Raw genomic sequence first — 25226 nt, 5'->3', positions numbered from 1 at the left:
CTTCATTGTGAAAACTGACCCTTTATTTCCCTTATTGACCTTTGTTTCCTATCTCATTACTAATTCCTGAGAGGACCTTCCCTCTTATCTCATAGAATCATAGGACTGAAAGGGGCCTTGAGAGGTCATCTAGTCCAGTCCCCTGCACTCATGGCAGGACTAAGTATTGTCTAGAGCATTCCTGACAGGTGTTTGTCTAACCTGCTCTTAAAAATCTCCAATGACGGAGATTCCACAACCTCCCTAGGCAATTTATTCCAGTGCTTAACCACCCTGACAGTTAGGAAGTTTTTCCTAATGTCCAACCTAAACCTCCCTTGCTGCAATTTAAGCCCATTGCTTCTTGTCCTATCCTGAGAGGTTAAGAAAAATATTTTTTGTCCCTCCTCCTTGTAACAACCTTTTGACTCATGACTGCTTAGTTAGGCTTTCTGAAGTCCAGACACACTATATCAACTGGATCACCCTTGTCCACATGCTTGTTGACTCCCTCATTGATCAGGGAATGTAATATATCCCCAAAGAGAAGTATGATGACACCCACCAGCAGCAAAGATAGGTGGTAGCCTTACCATGCAGAATCCTGCTCATCATTTATTAAAATCTCTCAGTTACATTTTCTGTTGAGCTTAATTAGGTAAAGTTTGTAAAAACACTTTGAAAATCTATAGGACAGAATAATAAATCACTATGATTTTAATCTATTTTCACCGGTTTGTGTGGTAGGCAAAATTTATTCCTGCAACATAATTGCTCCTCATCCCTCCTATTTTTGGTCAGGAGTGTCTTTGTGTGTGTGTAGAGATCCTAATCTGACTATAACAGCTAGGGGTTATTTTTTATTATAATTAATTCATTATTTATTAATATTGTTGGCTTGCCCTGCAATAATCATATCAGTCCATAAAGGGAAGTTAATATTATTATTATTATTTAAGTCAAGGCTGAATGATAGAAAGTCTTGTGGGTTCTCCTACTCTCATTATTTAAAAAACAACAGTATTCAGTATTGCTTACCTGTCTAATATCATGAGTCAGGCATCAAAAATCAAGTTTTTTTTTTTAAATCGCTGTTGTGTCTTTTCATTTGCCTTCTAGTTTTAAGTCTTTAGGGTTCACATTTCTTTGCAACCATGAGGGATAAGAACTTCTTTAAAACAAAAGCCGAGATTCTCACATATTTACAAAACAACAAGGAGTCCGGTGGCACCTTAAAGACCAACAGATTTATTTGTGCATAAACTTTTGTGGGTAAAAAACCCACTTCTTCAGATGCATGGAGAAGTGGGTTTTTTACACACAAAAGCTTATACCCAAATAAATCTGTTAGTTTTTAAGGTGCCACCGGACTCCTCGTTGTTTTTGTGGATCCTGAATAACACAGCTAACTCTCTGATACTTGGTCACATATTTATGTAAATTCAGGATCTGGGCCTGTGAGAAAAATGCCAACTCTCATGACACTCAAGATAAATTGAGATTTGGACGCACTAGATTACTGCCCTATTTTGGGCCAGGACAGTAAAGGCAGCAGCAAGCCTCCCAGCATGGGTCCACAGAGTCAGGCTCCTACTAGTGCTCCAAAAATAGCTGTATAGACAGTACTGTGAAGTTGTAGCTGAAGCTCAAGCTCTAAAGCCCACTCCCTTCCCTAGGCTGCAGAGCCAAAAAGGCCATGTCTACATAGCTATTTTAGCACAGTAGTCCACCTGGGCTAGGAGGCTCACTGCCACAGGCTCTGAAGTCTCTGTTTGAGACCAGACCCTGAGAGACATCTAGCTGCTGCAGAGATAAGGGGGAAGAGGTTAATGTTTGTGTCCCACATTCACCCTGATGGGGAGGTTTATAAGGACTATTATCTGCCTCCCACCCACCCCAAAGGGGAAGGGGGGGGGCTATAGGGCTGCCTCAAAGTGCCTGCCTCAGTCCCACTCATCCATGAGACTCTCTGGGTTTGTGCCTGCCTCCTCATCCGACCAAATAGAGCTGTGGGTCTCAAACTATTGTACTGGTGACCCCTTTCACATAGCAAGCCTCTGAGTGCGACCCCCCCTTATAAAGTACAAACACTGTTTAATATACTGTATTTAGCACCATTATCAATGCGGGAGGCAAAGCGGGGTTTGGGGTGGAGGCTGACAGCTCACAACCCCCCATGTAATACCCTTGTGACCCCCCCCCCCAGGGCTCCTGACCCCCAGTTTGAGAATCCCTATAGAGTCTATGGGGGTTGGCTGGGTCAACGGAGCCAGAGGTCACCTCTGCCCATCTGCTCCCGCAGCCTCAGCCGTGCCCAGTGCGCATGCCACGCAGCAGCGTGGTGACGTCATCCCGTCGCCCACGCACGTACGTTCCCCTCCCCCTCCCGGTAACGGGGGAAGAGGCGGCTGGAGCGAGCGGAGACCGAGCACCGAGTGAGTCGCGGGGAGGGGAGAGCCGAGGGGCGGCCCCGTATCGCGTTTCCCCGCGGGGCCCGGTGAGCGGGGCTCGCTTCCGGCGGGTGGCGGACCGCGGCCTAGTGCGGCTGGCGGCGCCCTGGCCTGCCCCGGACAAAGGGCCCGCCCCCTGCTCGAGACTCCCCGCGTCCCTCAGCCTTGGCGCGCGGCGGGGGCCGCCCGCGGACCTCGCCCCCCTCAGCCCCCGGGAGCAGGGCCCCAAAATGAGGGGGCGGGGCCGCCCCCCCCTTGAGCTACAGCGGTGCCCCCTCCCCCCAGGGCAGCGCGGGTCTGACCCCCCACACACACACCGAGCTACAGCGGCGCCTCCCCCCCGCCGCAACGTGGGTCTCGCCCCCCTACTTGAGCTAGGGGATGAGCTAGGGTGGTGTGGTTCTCATCCCCAGTCGAGCTAGTGTAGCCCCTGTCCCACCTAGAGTAGCAGGGATCTCACCCCCACACCGAGCTACAGCCGCCCCCCTTCCTCCAGGGCAGTATGTAACTCACACCAAATTGAGCTACAATGTCCCCTCTTCCCCCCAGAGTAGCGTGGATCTGGTCCTTAATGTCCAACCAACCCCATGCAGGGCAGCACAATCGCTTGGGTGAGGGGGATGCAGGATATTCTCACTCACTTGCCCCACAAGTTTGGATCATGGGGGAGAGAGGTGATGCGTGTAGCTTTCCCCACTGTGGGAAAGGATGCTACAAACGTAGTTCTGCTCTCTTCCCCCATCCCATTCTCTTTCCCCCCCCCCTCCCCGTACACACCCAGTACCTGACTGGGCGATCTTTAGTGGGGGAAGGTGGAGGGGTGCAGTGTGGTTCTCTTCTCTTTTTTGACACCATGCCCAATTGGGTGATTTCTGGGGGAAGGAGACTGAAGTGTGGTTTTCTTCTCTTTCCCCATATACACACCATCACTGACTGGGAGATGGGGAGAACAGGTGGGTGCAGTTTGTTGTGCTACTCCTTCCTCAAATTTAGGATGATTCATGAGAGGGAAGGCTGCAGTGTGCCTTCCTTCCTGTCTTTTCAAGGCAGAATGATCTGGCAGGGGATACTGCTGCAATCCCATTCTCCATCCACCCACCCAGTGGAGGATCTTCCACAAGGCAAAATGGTCTTGTGGAGTTAGGAGGCCATAGTGCCTGTCCCCTTCCCAATCCTCAAAGCATATAATCCCCTGGGGATGCAGTTTCAGCCTCTCTTCTCTTAACCAGTAAATTTCCTAAAATGTGATGAACTGGGGGTGGGGAGACTGCTGTGGTGTTCCCACTCTTAAAGGCAAGGTGGCCTCCAGAGAAGATGCGGTCCTCAGTATCTCTTTCCCCAAAATGTTGTTGATGGGGAAATCTGTACACACCTCTGTCTATCTTTAGGGTTGGGTTTTCTACTGCAGCTTGTCACTGTGATGTCTGATCCCCATCCACATAAAAAAATCAATAGCAATAACAAAGACTTGAGTAGACTTCATAATCAAGTGTAGCAGATTGTTCTGCAAACACCAGACAGAGTGTGTGTTTCTGATTGTACTTGATATATGCTTTTTCAGTTTTCTTTTATTCACACAGTGAGAAAACATCCTTACAAACAGATTTAATAGTTTAAAAATATTACAATTCATCAAGTACAGCACAAGCAACAAAAGCCAAGTGTTCCACAATTCAGATGTTTGTCACATATCAGCAGGTTTGAAACTTGAGACGTGTGTTGGTGCAAGTGGGAAGAACAGATTATTGGAGTCAAGCCTCTACCATGGAGAGCAGAGGAATGATTTTTTCCAAAAATGACCTAGTGAGCTCCATGTTCTAGACTTTTAGATTTGTTGAGCAGATTCTAAACTGGTAAATGCTTTGTGTAAGAAGTAGTATACAGAATTTACTCTCAGATTTGCCAGTTATTTCTCTTAGCTATGCACTTTAATTTCATTGAAGGAGTTCCAGTGAATGCAGAGAGTTGTCTAATAAGACCGCTAAACTAGGAGCTCTCTGACTATAACACACTTGAAAGGGCTGTGCGTCATGCCCTTTTTTTGTTTTTTTTTTGTGCCTTGTGACTTTAGTTGCCCAAGCATTGGGAAAATACTAAACTTCATGGAATCAGGGTCAAATCCTAGCAGCATCAACAACTGAGCCCTTCATCCTGCTGACATGGAAAAGTGAGTTCTGTGCAAACAGATTGGGTGGGAGTCTTTCAAATGTAACCTCAAGAACTGAGGTGCTGTCTACTCTGTGTGTATCTTAAATATCCTAAGCACACCTCTTAAGAAGTGAGGCTTGACTTTTTGTTCTTGACCAACATTTCCCCTCCCCCTATGGTTGTGTGGTTTGCTATGTGCTAATTGGATATTGCCCTCCTCTCTAAAGGTGGCTGGATTTCAGCTGTGCAGTATTTACAAAGCTATAAAGCATTCAGGGATGGGACCGTATAGAAATGCAAAATATTTATTCTGTTGACCTTTCCACTTCTCCCACATAGGTTCTTGTGTTTAGGGTCCTCACCTTGGGTTTATTTGTCTATCTTGGATTGTAAAATCTACAGGGCAGGAATGTTTGTTAAGCATTGTGTTAACGGGTGATAGACTGTTTTATCCATAAACCTGGTAACATTACTTTTTGATTGATAGAACTTTTTGAGGGATGTAATATTTTGGACAGCAACCTGTTCATTTTTCTTTAATGCAAAGTGAATATATTAATATTTTCAGTAGAGGAACAAAACCCCAACTAGGATTTTGGCTATCTTCTCAAACATCCATCTCCAGATGACTTTAGGAAGCCCTGGTCAAAAGAATTTGTGCCTTTTGTGTTTGGCAAACTATAACAGAGGGGATGTTAACTGATATATTCTGACCTTAACAGAGATATTGCTGACATCATGAACTGGAACAAAGGTGGACCTGGCACCAAAAGGGGCTTTGGTTTTGGAGGATTTGCCATAGCCCCTGGAAAGAAAGAAGAACCAAAACTCCCTTCACAGTCCCATAGTGCTTTTGGAACACCTGGCTCTTCAGCTGCGTTTGGGAAGTCAGCACCGCCTCAGCTCCCTTCTTTCTACAAAATTGGATCAAAGCGAGCAAACTTCGATGAGGAAAATGCGTAAGCTGTGCTACTTTTTTGTGTGTATCCTATTCTAGATTGGGTTGTTTTATAGAAATAGCTTAAACTCTCTGAGCCTGGGTTTTCTTCTCAGTGAAAGGGGACTAATACCCTTCTCTATGTCGTGTTGTTTGTGAAGCTTATTTTAATTATTTAGATTTAAAATAATAAGATACCTATTCAAGGACCTAGGCACCGTAACACATCATTAGTGGATATAATAAAATCCCAGTACATTTTAAGTAATCATTTCAACATGAACTTAACTAGCCAGCCACCTACAAAAATTCCTTTCCACCCTTTCCTCATTGTAGGAAGCATGCCCATAGCCTCCTCCAGACGCCCAATTGAACATGTCTTTTGCAGCATGTTCAAAAGGTCACCAAATTCAGGCTATTTTAGACCAACAGGGGGACCAAGTTCCAAAGTCTTGGAGCTCCCATGTCCTGCCAACTGCCCCCTCTCTTTTATAATGAGGGGAATCCAGCTTGAGCATCCGTGCTGACTACAGCTGTGGCAGAATGGCATGAGGAGAGAGCTGATCCCTCCAGTAGGCCAGTCCCAGGCCATGTAGGGCTTTATAGGTCATAACCAGCACCCAACATTCCAGTCAGCCAGTGCAGTTCCTGCAGTGCTGCTATCGCATATTCCCAGCAAGATGCCCCATTCAGTAAGAGAGCCACTGCATTCTGCACCTACTGTAGTCTCTCAGTGGTTTTAAGGTGTGGCACCATGGTGAGCACTTGCAGTACTCTAAATTTGAGGTAATAACAGCATAGATAACAGTGGCAAAGTCTCCATCCAGAATGAAAAGTCACAACCTCTTAGCCATATGCACATGGTGGTAAACTGACTGGAATACGATTGTCAGATAGCAGCTGGGAGTTTGAAATCACCCCATGTTACAAACCCTAGCAAGATAACTCCCTCTGTCAAACAGTCTGAAGTTGCCTCTTCTATAAAGAGAGAGGATGGTCCATTCCTTAGGGGGCTAGTCTGGGACTTTGGAGACCTGGGTTCAATTCCCTGCTCTGCCACAGACTTCCTATGTGACCTTAGGCAAGCATTTAATCTCTATGCCTCAGTTTGTTGTCTGTAGAACGTATTTAAACATATTAAAAAAGATTGTGAGGCTGTCAGACACTACAGTGATTGATAGATGGATCTCCACTTGCTTCCCTCTGGCCCTATCTTGTTTGTGTTCAGTTTCAGTTAGCTCACTATCATCTATACTTCAGTCTCAGCTAGACACTGGCTGAGGCACTGACCAGCATCATCCAAGTCAAACAAGATACAGTTGGGTTTTTGCCAGCATCCTGAAAACATTGGCCTCCTTACTAACCCTTCTTACAGTCCCATAGACACATTGAGGAGGGTGAAAGAATAGTGCTCTGTAGCAGCACCTGACTCTGGAGAGGGTTTGGGAAGAGGAACAGTTGTCCACAACTGCCTACCTTACTTCAGTTACTACCTTAATGCATTCGTACCTGTATCACACCTCAATGTCCTTTAACGGAAAAAACTAGATGAGTACAAAGTTTTGTTATTCACTCCAGTCAGTTGTATAGAGACTCAAACCAATGGCTCTACAAACAAATAGACCCACTGCATGACTTGTTATAGCCATTACTGTGCTATAAACTACTCTCTCTTACTTGGCAGATACTTTGAGGATGAAGAGGAAGATTCCAGCAATGTTGATTTGCCATACATTCCTGCAGAGAATTCCCCCACTCGCCAGCAGTTTAATTCCAAATCAGGAGACTCTGACAGTGAAGATGATCCCTTGGAAGCATTCATGGCTGAAGTGGAGGCAAGCCCCAACTCATTAAGTCTTTATGAATTTAGGTGTTAACTCCTCTCCGGTCAAGAGCAGGAAACATAGATAAATATACAAAAGGTTAAGGGTTATATTAGTACTCTTCAGGGTGCTTTTTACAATAATATTGTTACATGTTGACATGGATAAGGCCGTACTTGGTATATCGGAGTCCGTGTCTATTATCTTCATGAGAATTAAAAAAAAACAAAAAACAATACGTGTAAAAGCCATTTAAGAGTGACTAAAGCCAAAAAAAAATTACCAAAAGAATCATAGACATGTAAGTCTGGAAGGGAACTTGAGAGGACATCTAGTCCAGCTCACTGCACTAAGGAAGGTCAAAAGTATAGCTAGCATACCATCCCTGACAGGTGTTTGTCCAGCCTGTTCTTAGAAACTTCCAATGATGGGGATTCCACAACCTCCCTTGGAGGCCTATTTCAGAGATTAACTACCCTTATAGTTAGAACGTTTTTCCTAATATCTAACCTAAATCTCTTTTGCTGCAGATTAAGTGCATTACTTCTTGTCCTACCTTCAGTGGACATGGAGAACAGTTCATTCCTGTTCTCATTGTAACAGCCCTTAACATATATGAACACTGTTCTCAGGTCCCCCCATAATTTTCTTTTCTAAGACTAAACATGCCCTGTTTTTTTAATCTTTCCTCATAGGTGAAGTTTTCTATACCTTTTATCATTTTTGTTGTGCTCTTCTGGATTCTCTCCAATTTGTCAATCTCTTTCCTGAAGTGTTGCACCAAGAACTGGTCACAGTACTCCAACGGAGGCCTCACCAGTGCTGAGTAGAGCAGGACAGTTACCTTCCATGTCTTAGATATGACACTCCTCGTAATGCATCCCAAGATAATATGAGCCTTTTTCACTACCTCCTAGCCAGTTTATCCCCATTTTGTAGTTGTGCATTTGATTTTTCCTTCCTAAGTTCTTTGCACTTGTCTTTATTGAAAATCATCTCATTGAATTCAGACCAGTTCTCCAATTTGTCAAGGTCATTCTGAATTCTAAACCTGTCCTCCAAAGTGTTAGCAAACCCTTCCTGCTTGCTATCATCTGAACGTTTTATAAGCATACTGTCCACTCTATTATTCAAGTCATTAATAAAAATGCTGAATAGTGCTGAACCGAGGACAGACCGCTGCAGGATCCCACTAAATATGTCCCCCCAATTTGACAATGGACCATTGATGACTACTCTTTGAGTACAGCCTTTCAGCCAGTTTTGCACCCACCTTATAGTAATTTCATCTAGACCACGTTTCTCTCTCTTGCTTATGAGAACATCATGTGAGACTGTGTCAAAAACCTTATTAAAATAAGACATCATGTCTATAGCCCCCCCAATCCACTAGGACAGTAACTATCAAAGAGAAGGAAATTAGGTTGGTTTGGCATGATTTGTTCTTGACAAATCTATCTTGGTGGTTATTTGTAACCCTATTATCCTCTTGGTGTTTGCAAATTAATTGTTTAATAGTTTGTTCCAGTATCTTTCCAGGTATTGAAGTTAGGCTGACTGGTCTGTCCTGTCCCGAGTCCTTTTGTTCCCCTTTTTAAAGCTAGGTAGTATGTTTGCCATTCTCCAGGCCTCTGGGATTTCACCTGCCCTTTAAGGGTTTTCAAAAGTAATCGCTATAGGTTCTGAGATAGCTTTAGCTAGTTCCGTAAGTACCTAGGATGAATTTCATCAGCTCCTGCTGACTTAAATACAGCTAACTTATTTAAATATTCTTTAGCCTGTTCTTTCCCTGTTTTGGCTTCCATTCCGTCCCCCTTGTTTTTAATATTAATTGTGTTATGTATCTGATCACTTTTAACCTCTTTAGTGAAGACTGAAGCAAAATAGGCATTAAACATCACAGCCTTCTTGATGTCACCAGTTGTTAGCTCTCCTTCCCCTCTAAGTAGCGGACCCCTACTTTTCTTCATCCGTCTCTTGCTGTTAAAGTAGTTATAGAACCTTTTCTTATTGCCTTTTATGTCCTTTGCTAGGTGTAATTCTTTTTGTGCCTTAGCCTTTCTGATTTTGTCCCTGCATGCTTATGCTGTTCTTTTGTATGCCTCCTTAGCAATTTGTCCATGTTTCCACTTTTTGTAGGATTCCTTTTTGATTTTCAGGCATTAAAGAGCTCCTGATTGGAGCCATATTGGCTGCTTCTTTCCTTCTTCCTATCTTTCCCTTCTATTCTTCCTGTCTTTTCTTTGCATCAGCATAGCTTGGTGTAGTACCTTTAATATTATCTCTTTGAGAAACTGCCATCTCTCATGAACTCCTCTTTCCCTTAGATTTTCTTCCCATGGGACCTTACCTACCAATTATCTGAGTTTAACATCTGATTTTTTTGAAGTCATTGTCCTTTATTCTGCTCCTCTCCTCCCTTTCCTTAGAATCATGAAATCTATCATTTCATGATTACTTTCACCCAAATTGCCTTCAACCTTCAGATGAACTATAACATCGCCAAATATCTAACAAGGCAGTACAACACCATTCATTGTAAGTAATAAAGCTAGTATTTTAAGCTTTTTTGTTACTTTGATCTTAATGATTTATGCCCTGGCATCAATTCTGCTAGATGCAATTATGTTTAAAGACAGTTGGTGCTAGCTTTCCTGACCGATGTGTGGAGAAAACTCTTTTTAAGAACAGTGTTGGAAAACGTTGGCATAGGAACTCCCAAAGGATTAGTCAGTAGCATGATATGGTTAGCATAATAGGACACGGAATGAGAGACTGTTGAATCCCAAAAGTGCTGTTCCTGCAGCATGATGGAATAACCAAGCTCTGATTACTTTGGTCCTATTACAATATGACTGACTTTTTTTCCCCCCTTCAGATTTATCATCATGTTTTGCAAGGTCATTCATCCCTTTGTATAAACAACATTGCAATAAGGAATTTTCCTTTCCAAGCTTTATCCTTGCTGTTATGTGATACAATTCTATGTCCTCTTAGGATCAAGCAGCTCGAGACATGAAGAGACTTGAAGAGAAAGACAAGGAAAGAAAGAATACAAAGTAAGCTCTCTTCTGTATCTCTCAGATCCTGCCTTGTAAGAGTGTTTAGAGCATTTCAAGGCTTATAAAAACCATCTTCTCTATTTTACATTAAACTTAATTGGTTCTTTAGATCCATGTAATGTAAATATAGTAAATAACCAGAGCATAGAATCCCTTCCAGTGACTAAAGTTTTGTGCAGTAAAATAGCATCAGATGATAGTTGAGCAGAATCCTTTGAGGCACCCCAAAACAAAATATACTGGAAGATTCACTTACAAGAAAACAAACCAGACTTTTATTTTATTTGGGAAGGATCACCGACGACTTTCCTTCCCTCCCTGCACTCAAAGTCCCTACGCTGCAGCAACCATCTGTGCCCCTACACAAGCCAAGGAAAACTGGGTATAGCTCCCTACCGAGCCAGTCACTGCCGCCCTGAGCAATATCCAAAGGACATTGTTCCCAAGTGTGATTCAGGTACTCTTTGCCCAGCAATCCCAGGCCATGCAAACCTAGATACTGAGGGATTAAACTGAGATCCCTGCATGGCAATGCATTGCATTGCTACCAGCTTGCCAGAATGGCCCAGATGAAGCTATTTGCTCCCCAGTGATTAGGAATGTTTGGTTTTGTCTAAAACCATATTTATTAGAATAGATGGCTCCTTTGAGATCATCTGGTGAAAGAACCATTGCAGCACAGACAAATTTAGAAATAAACTAACAAAACCTTGCAATAGATAGTGAGATTCTTCCAAACCTAGTTCAGGGGTTAAGAGCAGTGCCACATGCTGCTCCCCACAGCTGAGATATTTTGAGCTCAGAAGCAGATTTACGAGGTGGAAGCTTGGCTTGATCAGGTGAAATAACTAGGTACCATTATCAGAGGGGTAGCCGTGTTAGTCTGGATCTGTAAAAGCAGCAAAGAGTCCTGTGGCACCTTATAGACTAACAGACATATTGGAGCATGAGCTTTCGTGGGTGAATACCCACTTCGTCGGATGCATGTAGTGGAAATTGATACTTGATGTGAACATCAAATGTGTTAATATAGTCTATATTGCATGGCGTTGATAGGCCTGAAACGGAACACTGGATCCAAACCACCACCGACTTTGGGGAAGCTCTGAACTGGATTCAGACTTCCTGGTTCCTGTCCCTCTCTAATTATGGGCCTGTAATAACATCTTTTGGTAATGCCAGGGACTTAAACCAAAATGCTCACTTTCCAAAAACTTTCACAGTAGAATCCACATCAAAGAATTCTTAATCTTCAGCCATGCTAGTTGAAGTAAAATGAAGCTTGTGCAGGTTTATGTATTATGAAAACTCCTGTGGGTTGGGATAATACACTGATTTAATTGCTGCTTGATATTGTTAGTGTTGTGTCTTCCACTAAAGTATGGAGCTCAGCACTAATCAAGTGACAATACAGAGCTGGGTATGTGGAACATTTGCAGGGAAGTTTGTTTCTCCGCTTGTTTTTCCAGGGGTATTCGAGATGACATTGAAGAGGAAGATGACCAAGTGAGTTCCTATGCAGTCTTTCTATCTATTTTATCCCCCCCAAATCGAACTACTTAGGTACAAGCAAAACTTGAATACCATTTGAAACAAACTTGGAAGTTCATCGAGAGAGTCTACTAGTTTCCCTGTTGTCCCTGCCTTTCCAGATGCTTTAGAAAAGAAATAAAGAATATTGGGAGAAAAATCTCACAGTTCCTTAACTTGTATGTGAGAGGATCTTTCAGCTGATATAGTTTAAAATACACAGTTTTCAATACCCCTTGGCCTCATCTAAACTGGTTGTAGTAATATCTTGTATTTATATTGCTTCCACACCCTCCCTTCCCCCCTCCCCAAATAAGAGAAGAACAGAAAGGAAAAGAAATGGGAGGGAGAGGAAGGAAGGGAGGGCAGGGAAGGGAGAGGAGAGTGATGTCTCGGTTTCCATCTGTTAGGAATAAATGAAAGGTTTCTAGAAAGTTAGACCAAATCTTTTTAAATTTGTCTGAGATCTGTCTTCTCAGAAACATTACCCACTCAACAGCTGCTAGGTCAGCCATGTTGCTGTAGCAAGCTTCTATCCCTGGAGGCAGTTTGTTCTTCCATTTAGATCATAGTCATCTAATACAGAGCGACAGTGGAACCACGGGAAGTCGCTCTGATGACTTGTCAGCCAAATTTTGTGGCTCTTTGAGGGCAGAGATCAGCTTTTACTCTGTATGCATAATTAGGGCCCCAATCCTGAATGAGGCAATACAATAAGGGCACGTCTACATGTACGCTTCCTGTGCGGCAAGCTGGAGTTTGAATCAGCAACACACCAGCATGCTGCTTACTAAGTCTCTGGGTGAACTCTGCTGCTATGTACTAAAAGTTCCCTAGTATGCTTTGCTGGCCACGTGGACACTTAGTGTGCAGCATGCTTGGACCACTGCAGTTTTACACCCTAGCTTGCCATGCAGTAAGTGTACTGGTAGACATGCCCTAACCCAGATAATAAATAAAAGAGACTTCATTTCAAAATGTACTTTATTCATTTATTTGACATGTAATCCTAATTATTTGATACTTTGTGATTTGTTAGTAACTATTCTTTTAGTTTCAGTAATGTAGGACCACACCAAAGTACTCTAACTGTATACATTTGAGTGAAGCTAATTTATGCATGCAAATACCTGAGACTATGCAAATTATGTGCAGAGATGGTTAGTTAAGCAGCTAATTGGCTTGGTGAATGCACATGCGAAAGTTAGACAAGTGCAAACATTTGCATGCAGGTACATGCACTGGACTTTGGAAATCTGGCCCTGAATCTTTGCTGAGAAGTCAGATGAGACACTCATTTCCCCGTGAGAATGTTTTGGTTTGCAGATTAACAGTGAGAGCTAAATGAGTCTCTACAATAGATGTGCACCTTTCTTAGATATCTAGGGTGGGATCTTCCAATGCCTTCAGTGAGTTCCAACTTGTGCCTCTCTTGAAAGGTTCTTTTGGAATTGTTTCTTTCTCACTGAAATGGGGTGTTGACTGTCCATTAGTATGTTGAAGCAAAACAACTTTTCCTCACTTGGAGGATGGTGGGAGGAGGTGTAAGATAAACATTTGAGGCATTTTAGGGGGCGTGTTTAAAAAAAATTGAACATACAGTGACTTTTTGTTCAAACGTCCATGTTTAAAAGGCGGCAGCATTTGTTCTGTAGTCTTTGTGGATGTAAGAATAGACCCTGCCATTTAATAAAGCATAACATGTGACATTTCTTGGTACAAACATTTCTTAATCAGTCTTTTGAAGAAGAAAAAAGTTTTTAAAGCATTTTGTGGTACTAAGTGAACATTACAGCAGCTTTCTTCATTTCTTCTGATTCTTTCCTCTGGACTTTACTACTATTGCTGTTTACTAGAAGAGCCTGTTCTAGTGAACATGTTGTCCTTCAATGGTAGGTGTTAAAGCGAGTGACCATCTAATATATGCACCAGTTAAGCAAAAATACAATAGTATTTCCCCCATTGTATTTGTGTGTGATTTTACTGATGTGTTTTGCTGCAGGAAGCTTATTTTCGCTACATGGCAGAAAACCCTACTGCTGGTGTGGTCCCAGAAGAGGAAGAGGATAACTTGGAATATGATAGTGATGGGAATCCAATTGCACCGTCCAAAAAAGTCATAGATCCTCTTCCACCTATTGATCATTCAGAGGTAGGGATGGAGTTTCTTCTACTGGGTTTTAACTTAAGGAATTTGTGTATTCCTCAGCCTAATGAGCCAGATTTGTGGAGCACCTCAACATAGCTACCTGATTGAAGGGTTTAAGTTATCTAATGGTTATTATAAAATTAATCTTGATCCGTTTGAGGAAATTGAGCAGAACAGAACTAGGGGGTTACAGGTGACAGTTGTAAGGAAAAGAGTGGTAAGAAATTACGGTCATATTTTACAGAATGATGAATAAGTGTCAGGGATGTCCAGGGCGGTAGTGGAGTCAAGAAGCGTGAATGAACTCAGTTAAAAATTGTTGACTATGTTGTCATCTCACCAGCTAGACTTCACTGTGTGACTAGAGCTACTCAGTGAAGTTTAGGTGGTATGAAGAAGGCTGCTGGAAAAAGCAAACTAGCTGTGAAACAAACTTCTCTTGTACAGCCAATGATAGTAGACAGCATTTCACTGCTGTGCCGCATAGTGTTCTCTTTATTGAAATTAATTCAAATAAACAACCATCCTCCCAGACCAGCTGTTGGCTAACTTCAGGGATGATTAAGACTTTGCTCAGAAAAGGACAAACCTTCTTGCCAAAATCCAGTGTACAGAATGGATTCCTGTCTCGTAGACTAACTGTGAGTAATTGAACCTGCAGATTGAATACCCTCCATTTGAGAAGAACTTCTACGAGGAGCATGAAGAAATCAGCAGCCTCACCCCACAGCAGATAGTGGAACTACGACATAAGCTGAATCTACGGGTAAGCTGGAAACAAGACCATACTCCCAGGACCCCTCACTTTCACCCCTTGGGATTACTTTAGTGGTTATTATGCCCAAGACTTTCACAAGAGACACTGATTTTGAGACCACTTGAGACACCCTAAAGGGGTCTGATATTCAGAGAGCAGGTGCTCAGCGCTTCCTGAAAAAGAGGCCCTTTGAGGCATCTCATGTTGGACACCCCAAGACCACCCGTTACATTTGAAAATCTTGCCAATGTATTTCAAGTGCAGCTTACATTTCCTAAAGGGTTTGTATATACTCAACATAGGTACGGGACATGTCTGCAAATATGAGGAAAACTGTGTCCTTCATTTATATTAAACATGCTTGTCCATTTGTGTAGGCACATTATACAAAACCCATCTCATTTATCTAACAACATTAAAACTCTGTCTAATTCACTCAACCTATGCATAGAGGAATAAAGTAAAATGTATTCATATATGCTTTCAGAAGTTCCACACTTTTTTTAATGGCATAGTTAAGTTTAGGGATGTTGCTTTGTGTTTATAAATCAGGGAGTTTAATAACTCTGGTTCCCAAGGAAGCAGTTTGCTTGCCATAGGAAAAAAACCAAAAACAGAAGTACTACAATCACATTCTCCTGAATTAGACTGAGGTATTGTACCATGGAGAAATGAAACTATAGTAATGTTTGATAAGGGAATCAGACCTCTGTCATTTGTGCTTTATCCTGGGACACCTTTGGAAATCAGATGCTCCATGTCATTTATTTTGAGATTTTTTTTTTGTAATGGTAAAGTATTAAATACAATTGACCATTTGAAACCTAATTTAATTTATTATTCAGACTCATTCCTTCATTATGCAATAACAGTTCTGTGTTGAATCCAGAGCAGTAATCTTTTTCATGCTGTATATGGCCAGTTCTGCAGTTTTTTATCCTCTGCAGTAAATAAAAAATAACTGAGATAATCTACCTCTGAGAGTCAGAATGCCTGGATATGAGTCCCAGCTAAATCACTGTGTGAGTTAGGCAGACTATTTAACTTCTCTTTCTCATTAGTTTCCCCATTTGTAAAAAAGTTATATTATCCAGCTACCACACAGGGGTTTGTGAGTCTCAAGGCTTGTCTATGCTGCCCCTTGGTTCTGGACTATGGGGCTGTGAATAGCAGCATACCACCAAAGTGCGCCGTAACTCCCCCAGTGGACACTACCATGGACTACGTTAATGAACACTTAGGAAGTCGTCTTGTTTCTCCTGCAACATCTACCTGGAAGAGTTACAAGACAAAACTTTGATTACGCTGTTATTCATGTTCCTGTAGTCTGAAATGCTCCAAACTTGTATCTTATGGCATTTACACTGCGTTAACCTTATTTCTGTCAAAATGAAAATGTGCCTTCTGATATAAAAATGTTATCTTAATTTTGTGTAAAGACTTCTCTGCTTTTCTCTTTCCAGTTCCAAGTTTTTATTTCATACTGTACATGTATCTTTTTATTTGTAGGTCTCTGGTGCGGCTCCCCCCAGACCTGGCAGTAGTTTTGCTCATTTTGGATTTGATGAACAGCTTATGCATCAAATTCGGAAATCTGAGTATACCCAGCCCACTCCTATACAGTGTCAGGTGAGTACTGTTACTTCTTATTCCTCTAGCATTAAAAACAGAAGAGTTGTAGGTAAAAATGACCCTTAGTCCATATGCAGCTGTGAGCAATTGTGATTGCCTGTATTAAGCCACTCTGAAGAATAATTCACGTACGTCCATGCAAATTATTTTAATCTTATTGTAAAAAATAGGTTTACCTGCTACTTTTTAAAATGTCAACTGTAAATAAAGTCCAGTCTCTTTTTTTTAATTGGCCTGCCCACTAGGATTTGTAGCAGGTGTGAGTCATTATCCTGTTTCTCGGGGAATATATGGCACTGCTAGATGTTCGCTTTTTATATTTACTGTGTTGCTTTAAAAATAAGTGTTGCACAAAATGAACAAAGAACAGCACATTGAGAACCTTATACTAGGAAACAGTTCACACCTAGCTAGCATCATGAGTAGGATGGGTAGGCTAGATGGGAAGTGGTTTTTTGGTTTTGTTTTGGGGTTTTGGCTATTGGGATGTATTCCATTGCCTTAGTGAAGTGGGCCCACCTTTATTGCAGTGCATGTGCAAGGGGTTCTACTGCATACGTAGCCGGTTAGAACAGGAGAGCGAGGCTGTCAGTCAGTAGTGTAAGGTTATAGCCAACCTTGCTGTAGCTGCATTTTTTTATATTTTTAGAAATGCAATAAATAGATGGGATTTTTTTTTAAAGTTATGTCTAACATTGATAAAATTCCTCACACTTTGCTGTGTTTAGGGGTTGATGTATGTGAGGTTAGTCTGTATTGTGGCGAATAAAAATATCTGCTGCTGAAAAATGCTGGATTGGCAGCACTTAGGGATAAAGTGAGTATATCACAGCTCAGTACTGATATAGTATGGTCAGGAGCAGTGAAAGTTTCTCTTCACCTCCCCACCAGTGTGCCTACATCTGGACCAAGAGGGAGGGGACACCCCCTAGAGAGGGTTGTTCAGTCTCTTGACCCCTCTGCTAAGATTCAACAGGAATTTCAATTGTTCTGTATATGTATATTTATCCACTGAGTACTGTACTGAACCCTTGCCATTGATTTCACATAGGCCACAAAACAGCCCTGAAGTGCTAATAACTTCAGTCCTCTAACAAGTTCATCCAGACCTGAACTTGGCAACCTAGATATGGAAGTGTGTATAGCCTGTTACCAATCCCTTGTGCCATCTTGTCGTCCTGATTGTATGGGTTTTCAATCTCTTTGTTTTCTCAGTCTTTTTATGTGTTAGCTGATGCATAGGTTTAGAATGTGTTTTTATTTTCAGGGTGTTCCGGTTGCATTAAGCGGCAGAGACATGATTGGCATAGCTAAGACTGGCAGTGGGAAAACCGCAGCCTTCATCTGGCCAATGTTGATCCACATCATGGATCAAAAGGAGTTGGAGCCAGGGGATGGTCCCATTGCAGTGATCGTGTGCCCAACCAGAGAGCTTTGCCAACAGGTAGGTACATAACATACATAGTATATTTGTTAGCACTGTTTCCTCATAGAACATGGCAGATCTCTGTGCAAGAGAAATTAGCAGATAAACTGCAATAATCTGTTGAAAAAGATGGAACTGTGGGTTAATGCCCTGGTTTATAATTTAAGATAATGCTCTACACTTGTAACTCCTTTCATCCTGGGATCTCAACCAACTTTATAGATATTAACTAATGATCTAATATGCCTATGAAGTGGGTTGGTATTACCCCCTTTTACAGAAGGGGAAACAAGTATAAAGAGGTAAAATGATTTGCTTGAGGTCACCCAAGTGAATGAAAGAGCTAGGACCAGAACGTGGGAATCTGGACTCCCCATTCCCATCTCTCATATGTAGACAGCACTCTTCTTGTCATGGAAATATTTGTTTGCATTATTTTGGAGTGAGTAGCCCCAGGAAGCAGCCGTCAAATCTATAAAAACTGTGTATGTTAATTACAGATTGGTACAATGCTGACCTATGCTGTATCCTATTGATACTGGACATGCCCTAATACTACTACTACTACTACTGTCATAATAACTAATAATAATGTCAGTTATGTTGTTCCTGAATGCTGAATATATAATATAGCAAAAGGACATTGCTGAGGTTAGTTAATGTTCGTAAAATGATTTGAAGTTGAAAAGTTCTGTATAAATGCTGTGGTCCAAATTCTGCAGCTGGATGCATGGATAGGTTTCCAAGTAAAGTTAATGGGAGCTTCACATATGTATTCCAGAGCAGAATTCAAGCTTGAGGATTTGTAATATGTTCCCTTGAGTTACATTAAGACCAAGTTTGAGATGGTGGGATTTAAGAATTAGTTGATTTTTCCAAGAGTGAGAGACCTTTTGTTTGAGTCTCTGATCTGAGCTGTGCTTTGCTTTGTTTGCAACTTTCAGATCCATGCTGAATGTAAACGTTTTGGTAAAGCGTATAACTTGCGCTCGGTAGCGGTGTATGGAGGAGGAAGTATGTGGGAACAAGCCAAAGCTCTACAGGAAGGGGCAGAGATAGTCGTCTGCACACCAGTAAGTATATTTTAACAATGATGGAATCTTTCTGTTTTGCCTGCACCGGAGCTTAGGATCCTGGCTTTCTTTTAAATTGAAATTGAGAGATTTTTTTTTTTTTAAACCTGTTGATGGGGAACTCTTTCATTAACTATTCAAGCCCTGCAGCTTTCCTTACTACCAGCAGCTTAGGAGATGCTATAACAAACATGCTGAAATCATTGCTGAATCTGGAAACTTTGAGAGGGGTAATCTCTAAGTAGAAAAGATGAGAAAGAATAAGGTCCGATTGAGTCAGTACGAGACATGCTTGGTACCAGCACTTGATTTCTTATCCTTGAGATTGTGATGAAAATCTTTTGAAAGTGACCCGCTCCAGTGCTGTGTTCCTGAATCAGCAGACAACATGCAACAATAATACTGAAAAGCATGAACAATCCATCATTACCTTGGTTGTGTGTTAACTTTGAAATCTAATGATAGTAATTTGAAGTTGCACCATTGTTAACTTGGATTCACTGCCGATCAATTAGAAACAGACAGCTATTTTGTAACTGTGGGCAGAACTTGAGCAGCGTACCCACCACATAGTTTACACCGATTCCTGCGAAGGAAGAAATTGGGGGGGAGGAGGGGGGGCATATGTCTAAAATATTCAAAAGTCCAATGATTTCATTTTAATAATGAAGATCAGTATTAGTGAAATCTCTGGGTAAAATGAGAAAAGACAAGCTGAAGGAAATGCAAGTGATTATCTGTTATGGACAACCAGAGTGAAAACAATACATGAAAAATTTCTGGACCAATTATTGAGGAGAAGCATAGGGTATTTGACCCTCTGGTACTTTTAAGTGTGTGTTTGTGCAGATATCTATCTAATTAAATAAAACTACATGTCTACAATTTGAAAAGTAAGAAGAGTAGAAATGTACTCTACAGTGATCCAAGGTGTTATAACTAAGTCTAAAGGGATGCAGCTAAGCAAAGGAAATTGTGAGTGGAATATTAGGGAACATTTCCTAACTGGGAGATCTGTTAGATTGTGGAAGTGGTAGAAATCACTTCATTTGAGTCATTTAAAACTAGAGTGTGCAAAGTACTGAAATATACTGGAGGGAGCACTTTTATATTGCCCACCAAAGAGAACTATTTTTTTCCTCTCCCATTTTATTTCCATTACTTTGTTTGTATCCAAACAAAGCCTATTATGATCTTCTCACTGGTGTCAGTGAGTTCAAAATTGGGCCCATTTTCTCAAGGTTTCCTGAAGTCTTTCTTGCATATGCTTCAAATATTCACTTAATGTCCAAATTTGATGATGTCCGTTTCACTGTGCTGAGCCATCTGAAGTCTTCTGTGTACAGCGGACACAGGTCATGGGTCAGTTCTGCAGGATCTGTTGCTATATTTAAATATATATAATCTAATATGTTCATTGTAATATATTTTAAAGCATGGATGTCTTATATTTCTTGGAATAGAGCAGGTTTTTTTCCCCCAGATGTCCGTTCTATTTCTATATAGTGCCAAGCCATTAAGACACATTAGCCTAGACAGTTGCTGTATATAGCTCTTCTCATGAAAAATGAATAATTTAGTGTTAGGTACATTTTAGGTAATACAGATTGTTACAACAATCATTCATTTTCAGAATGGAGATGGTTGCAGCCATAATCTTCACACTGCCATGTTGTGGCTTACTGACTTTCAACAAACAAGCTGCATTATTGCAACACAATTCTATAATTTAATGCTTGTGTTGTAATGATTATCAAACTAATGGCCTGGAAGGAGTGTGTAAACCACTGGGCTTTGCCTCATCAGACAAGTAAGAATTCAGTTATGAGTGTCCCCAAAGTAAAATTATATTTAAATATATCTCAAGTGAATATACAGGGCCCCAGCAAAATGTAATGGTCCAGGTTGCTATGCCTTTAAGATCCAAGAAAATAATGCTGGCATGTGTATAGTGACAAGGTAGTGACCAGTTTAAACACTGGGTTGCCTGTTGGATGTGGGGTCTCTAGTGCATGTTTCACTTCAAAATTGAATGAAACTAAGAGTAGAGGTTCGTTTTGTAGTGTTGGCCCTAAATGCTGGGATGGGAATTTCAGAGAATTTGGTGCCTAACTCTTAAGGCTCTTTTGAAAATCCCAGCCTTAAAACGTAGTCTACCAGGCACACTAACTGGATGCATTTGGAATCTTACTTCCACTGACTTCAAACAGCAGTTCTGTATCAATTATAGTTTCAACAGCAGTGATCTATTATAGACTGAAGCTTTAAGACATTTTCTATTACAAGTCTCTTTTTTAGTATCATGATGATTTATACCAGAGCAGTAGCCACTTTCCTCAAAGATGCCACTTGTTACACTTAAAGGTTTGTGGACTTTAATTTTTGTTTTCCGATAGGGTCGCTTGATTGATCATGTGAAGAAGAAAGCTACCAATCTTCAAAGAGTCTCTTATCTTGTGTTTGATGAAGCAGACAGAATGTTTGACATGGGTTTCGGTACGTATTGAATGAAAGCCTCCATACAGTATAAAATAGTGGTACACAATTTTCAATCTGAATTGGCTGGCTGAAACTCTTGTAGCTTAACAGAACTTTGAAATCCATTGAGAAAAATCTGTACGGACAGAACCCTTGCTAGGTATGCATTTAAAGTGCATGACCTTTTAGCATTGATGAAAAGGGGCCAGGCAGGTCTAGCAAAATGGGAATGGGAATGAGATTCAGGAGCTGCTAGGTTCTAATCCTGACTTTTACCTCTGACTTTCTGGGTGGCGTTGTGCCAGTCCCTTCACCCCTGTGCCTTAGTTCTGCATGTGTAAGTGGGGATGCTGTAGTAACACCTGCCTACTTCACTGAGATGTTACGTGCTTGATCAGTTAATATTTGTACAGTGCATAGAATATGTGTACAGCTCTGCGGTGTCATAAAGAAGGCCTGGGCATTGACGTAGCATGGCTTTGACTCTCCAGTGGCGGAAGCAAACCAAAGCGGAGAGAGGCTTGCTAGTGTACTGTAGGAGGTGTAGGGACATGCAGATTAATTTGGAGCACAATTGAAGGGAGTTATGAAACAGCATTTTGGCAGCGAACAGATGCAGCCTGGAAGCAATAATAAAATTAGACAACTCTTCAATCTGTTTAATTTAAATATGAAATAAGGGGCATAAAAATTGCTATGGAATTGCTGTCTAAGCTATTCTTCTGATTGTTGAGCAAATAAAGTTAGAGCATTTTGATAGCCTCAGATTTTTACTAATAACTGGTTGTGTGGTTGGGTTTTTTTCCTGGGTGAGTAAAATGGCATTAATTTTTTTCCGTGATAATCAACATGGTAAAGAGCAGGCAAGATTTTGTGCTTGTAAATTTCCATGACAATTGGGTAAGTATGAATTACCTTTTTTTTTTTGGTAAATGTGCAGACCCACTGGCCCTAGATAATTCTTCTTTGTTTTCTTTTTCTGTTGCAACTTCAAGCCCTTGCTTTGTTCCATGTAGTCAAAGATTATTGAACTCGAATCCTTACCTTCCCAAGCCAGTGCCTGTTGTTTTAAGGCCTTTCAGAGTTAGTGGCTGGAATTTGAGCACTACACACACTGTACCCTCATTTTTGGGGAGCAGCATTGCTTAGTCTGTATCTCAGGTTAGCTCCACACTCATGGCACTAACACTTAGGCTGGAAGTCAGTCAGCCCTCTCAGAAGCTGCAATGAATGCTGTTTCACAACCAGAGGCATACAGAAAATTGATGCACTTTGCAGAGCAAAAGTATCTCTCAGCAGAGTAAATGGATTTTGGCAGTCTTCATCTGTTTCATCAGCTGGCCTGAAACACTTGCCTATTGACATCTCAGTTGGAGTAAGCTGGTTTCTAATAAACCAATGATTAGTGAGTCTGAACAGAAAGAACCTCTTCAGATTTTTATTTGCTAGGGCAAAAACAATTTATATATAAAGTACTATGGATCCTTTATTTTTTTTTTTAAATCCACGGAATGCACAAAAATCTTGACTAGATTTCCTTTCACTCACTAATGAAATAGTGCTAGGTTTTGCATTATCTGATGTTTTTCTCTTTCCTTTCTCAGAATACCAAGTGAGATCAGTTGCCAGCCATGTGCGCCCTGACAGACAAAGTAAGTACAAGCATGTTTCACAACAAACTACCACAGGACAAAAGCTAGGAAGAGGCATTAATATTTAGTAGTTAGAGCAAGAGTCTTGGAGCCAGGACTCCTGGATTCTATTTCCAGCTTTTCCACTGACTCATTCTCTGACCTTAGATATGTCACTTGGGACAAGACTTTCAAGAGTTCAGCTCCAGTTGTTTTTGGTGGTGGTGAATATCTAGTTCAGAGGGGAGTTGATAGACAGACATAATATTTAATGTTCTGTGAGATCCTCTGATGGAAGCCGCCGTGGGAATACAATGCGGCGTTCCCGTCTTTCCACATCTTGTTTTTGGATAACTGGATAACTGAATAAATGCTCTTATTCTAACCATTTTCCTGTGTATGTATTTAATGTATTCTGGTAAATTAATATAAGCCTGAGGTGTTTGTGCTAAGGGATTTGATGGAAATTTGCCTTAAACTTGGTAAATGATTAAGTATAACTCAGAATCCCTAACACCTAGCACAGTTCTTATATTTCTGTTGTACAGAGCTTGTTAATAAGATCTATACAGAAGTGTTTTCATAGTACAGAAAGGGAGCGTACTCTTCAGAGAGTTCAAATAGACTTTTCCTTCCAGCTCTCTTGTTCAGTGCCACTTTTCGTAAAAAGATTGAGAAGTTGGCCAGAGATATCCTGATCGACCCGATTCGAGTGGTGCAGGGAGACATTGGAGAGGTAATCCTGCAACATTGTTTCTGAAAGAGAATTCAAAGATGGTGGAGGAAACCATCTTACTCTGTTGTCTTATGTTATTTACATTAAAGCTTAGACTATAGCTGTGGTCACTGACTGCCAGGAGGAAACATTTTGCATTCTTGAACACGAGGTCTGAAAAAAATAAGTAATGTAATTAAAAAAACTTGTTTATTCTAATTTTATGATAACTCAGAGACTTTAAGGCCAGAAGGGACCTCTAGTCTGACCTCCTGCACATCGCAGGCCACAGAACCTCACCCACCCACTCTTGTAGTAGGCCCATAACCTCTGGCTCAGTTACTGAAATCCTCAAATCTTGATCTAAAGACTTCAGGTTATAGCCATTTACTCCAGTTCAGACCAGTAAGTGACTCATGCTCCAGAGGAAGGCAAAAAATACCCAGGATCTCTGCCAGTCTGACCTGGGGGGAATTCCTTCCTGACCCCAAATATGGTGATGAGTTAGATTCTGAGCATGTGGGCAAGACCCACCAGCCAGGCACCTGGGAAAGAATTACCTGTAGTAATTCTCTGTAGAACTAAGCGTTCTCACTGTGATGGGAGCTTCTGTTAATGCCTGGAGCAACCCTGATACTAAGAAAATTGCTCTAGAGAAAAAATAACTCAGATAAATTACTAAGTTAAAGTCTTTCCCAGTTCTGCCATTACCTTCAATGACTCAGGCCCTTAGTTCCTGGTGTAGCCTCTGATTGCCTGGAGAGTAACAGGTTACTAGCCTTGTTACTGAGTTAGAAAAGAGCTAGACCCCTTTATTTTAACTTAGAACTTTGTGAAATTTTGTTCTAATAAAAGTCTTTTTTAAAAAGTTTGTATATGTCTAATCCTGGCAACACAACACAAGTATATTTTCAGCACAGTGTATGGCAGTTCGGCGTTTCAGTTTCTGTTAGTCTGAGACTCATATGGATGAATTCCTGTGTTTTGCCCTGAAAATGTAAAGGATCAATTAAACCTGTGCACAGGTTTTACAATCATAAGACTCCTCATGAAACTAGTAATATAACAGCTTCCAGCTGGTTTATGTGGGGATTTTGGCTACTTACTCGCTTGGCAACAGCATATGTGTCAGCTAATTGTTCAAACGGGTGACAGGCATACATCTGCTTTGAAGAAATTTTGCAAGCAATATATGCAAATTGCTGAGATCTAACTGTACAGCAGGACATTTATAAGAGAATCCATCCCTACCGAAATCTGTACACATGCCTTCAAAAGACAACACATCCTGCCTTATATTTGATTAATAAAGAAAATTAATGGCTGATTAAAGCCCTTGGGTTTTCAGCTTCCTTGACAAACATTCTGCCTTTGAGAAAAGGAACCTCTTTGCTAGCTCAGCCAGACAGGGCCGCTTCTGTTGCTGCAGGGCAATG

At 41.3% G+C, this 25226-nt stretch overlaps 1 protein-coding gene across 4 annotated transcripts in view; it reads left to right on the top strand.

Annotated features, from left to right (window-relative positions):
- Nucleotides 1-2287: 2287 nt before the first annotated feature.
- DDX42 (DEAD-box helicase 42) overlaps nt 2288-25226 on the top strand; it is a 32243-nt gene continuing 9304 nt past the window's right edge. Inside the window, exons 1-15 of one of the 4 annotated variants that reach the window (XM_044999299.1) lie at nt 2288-2414; nt 4501-4596; nt 5300-5336; nt 5382-5536; nt 7199-7349; nt 10335-10396; nt 11869-11905; nt 13932-14081; nt 14740-14844; nt 16345-16464; nt 17735-17911; nt 18838-18966; nt 21363-21462; nt 23049-23096; nt 23714-23811. In XM_044999299.1, the coding sequence (XP_044855234.1) occupies nt 4589-4596; nt 5300-5336; nt 5382-5536; nt 7199-7349; nt 10335-10396; nt 11869-11905; nt 13932-14081; nt 14740-14844; nt 16345-16464; nt 17735-17911; nt 18838-18966; nt 21363-21462; nt 23049-23096; nt 23714-23811 (1377 nt within the window). In that variant the 5' untranslated portion in view covers nt 2288-2414; nt 4501-4588. Of the gene's footprint in view, nt 2415-2464; nt 2477-4500; nt 4597-5299; nt 5537-7198; nt 7350-10334; nt 10397-11868; nt 11906-13931; nt 14082-14739; nt 14845-16344; nt 16465-17734; nt 17912-18837; nt 18967-21362; nt 21463-23048; nt 23097-23713; nt 23812-25226 lie in introns of those variants that run through there. The other 3 variants (XM_044999298.1, XM_044999300.1, XM_044999301.1) reach the window with 3 other exon arrangements.

The sequence above is a fragment of the Mauremys mutica genome, chromosome 25, assembly GCF_020497125.1.
Source record: "Mauremys mutica isolate MM-2020 ecotype Southern chromosome 25, ASM2049712v1, whole genome shotgun sequence".
Taxonomy (NCBI): Eukaryota; Metazoa; Chordata; order Testudines; family Geoemydidae; genus Mauremys; species Mauremys mutica.
The sequence above is the reverse complement of the archived record's forward strand: the minus strand, read 5'-3'. Positions and strand labels throughout refer to the sequence as shown.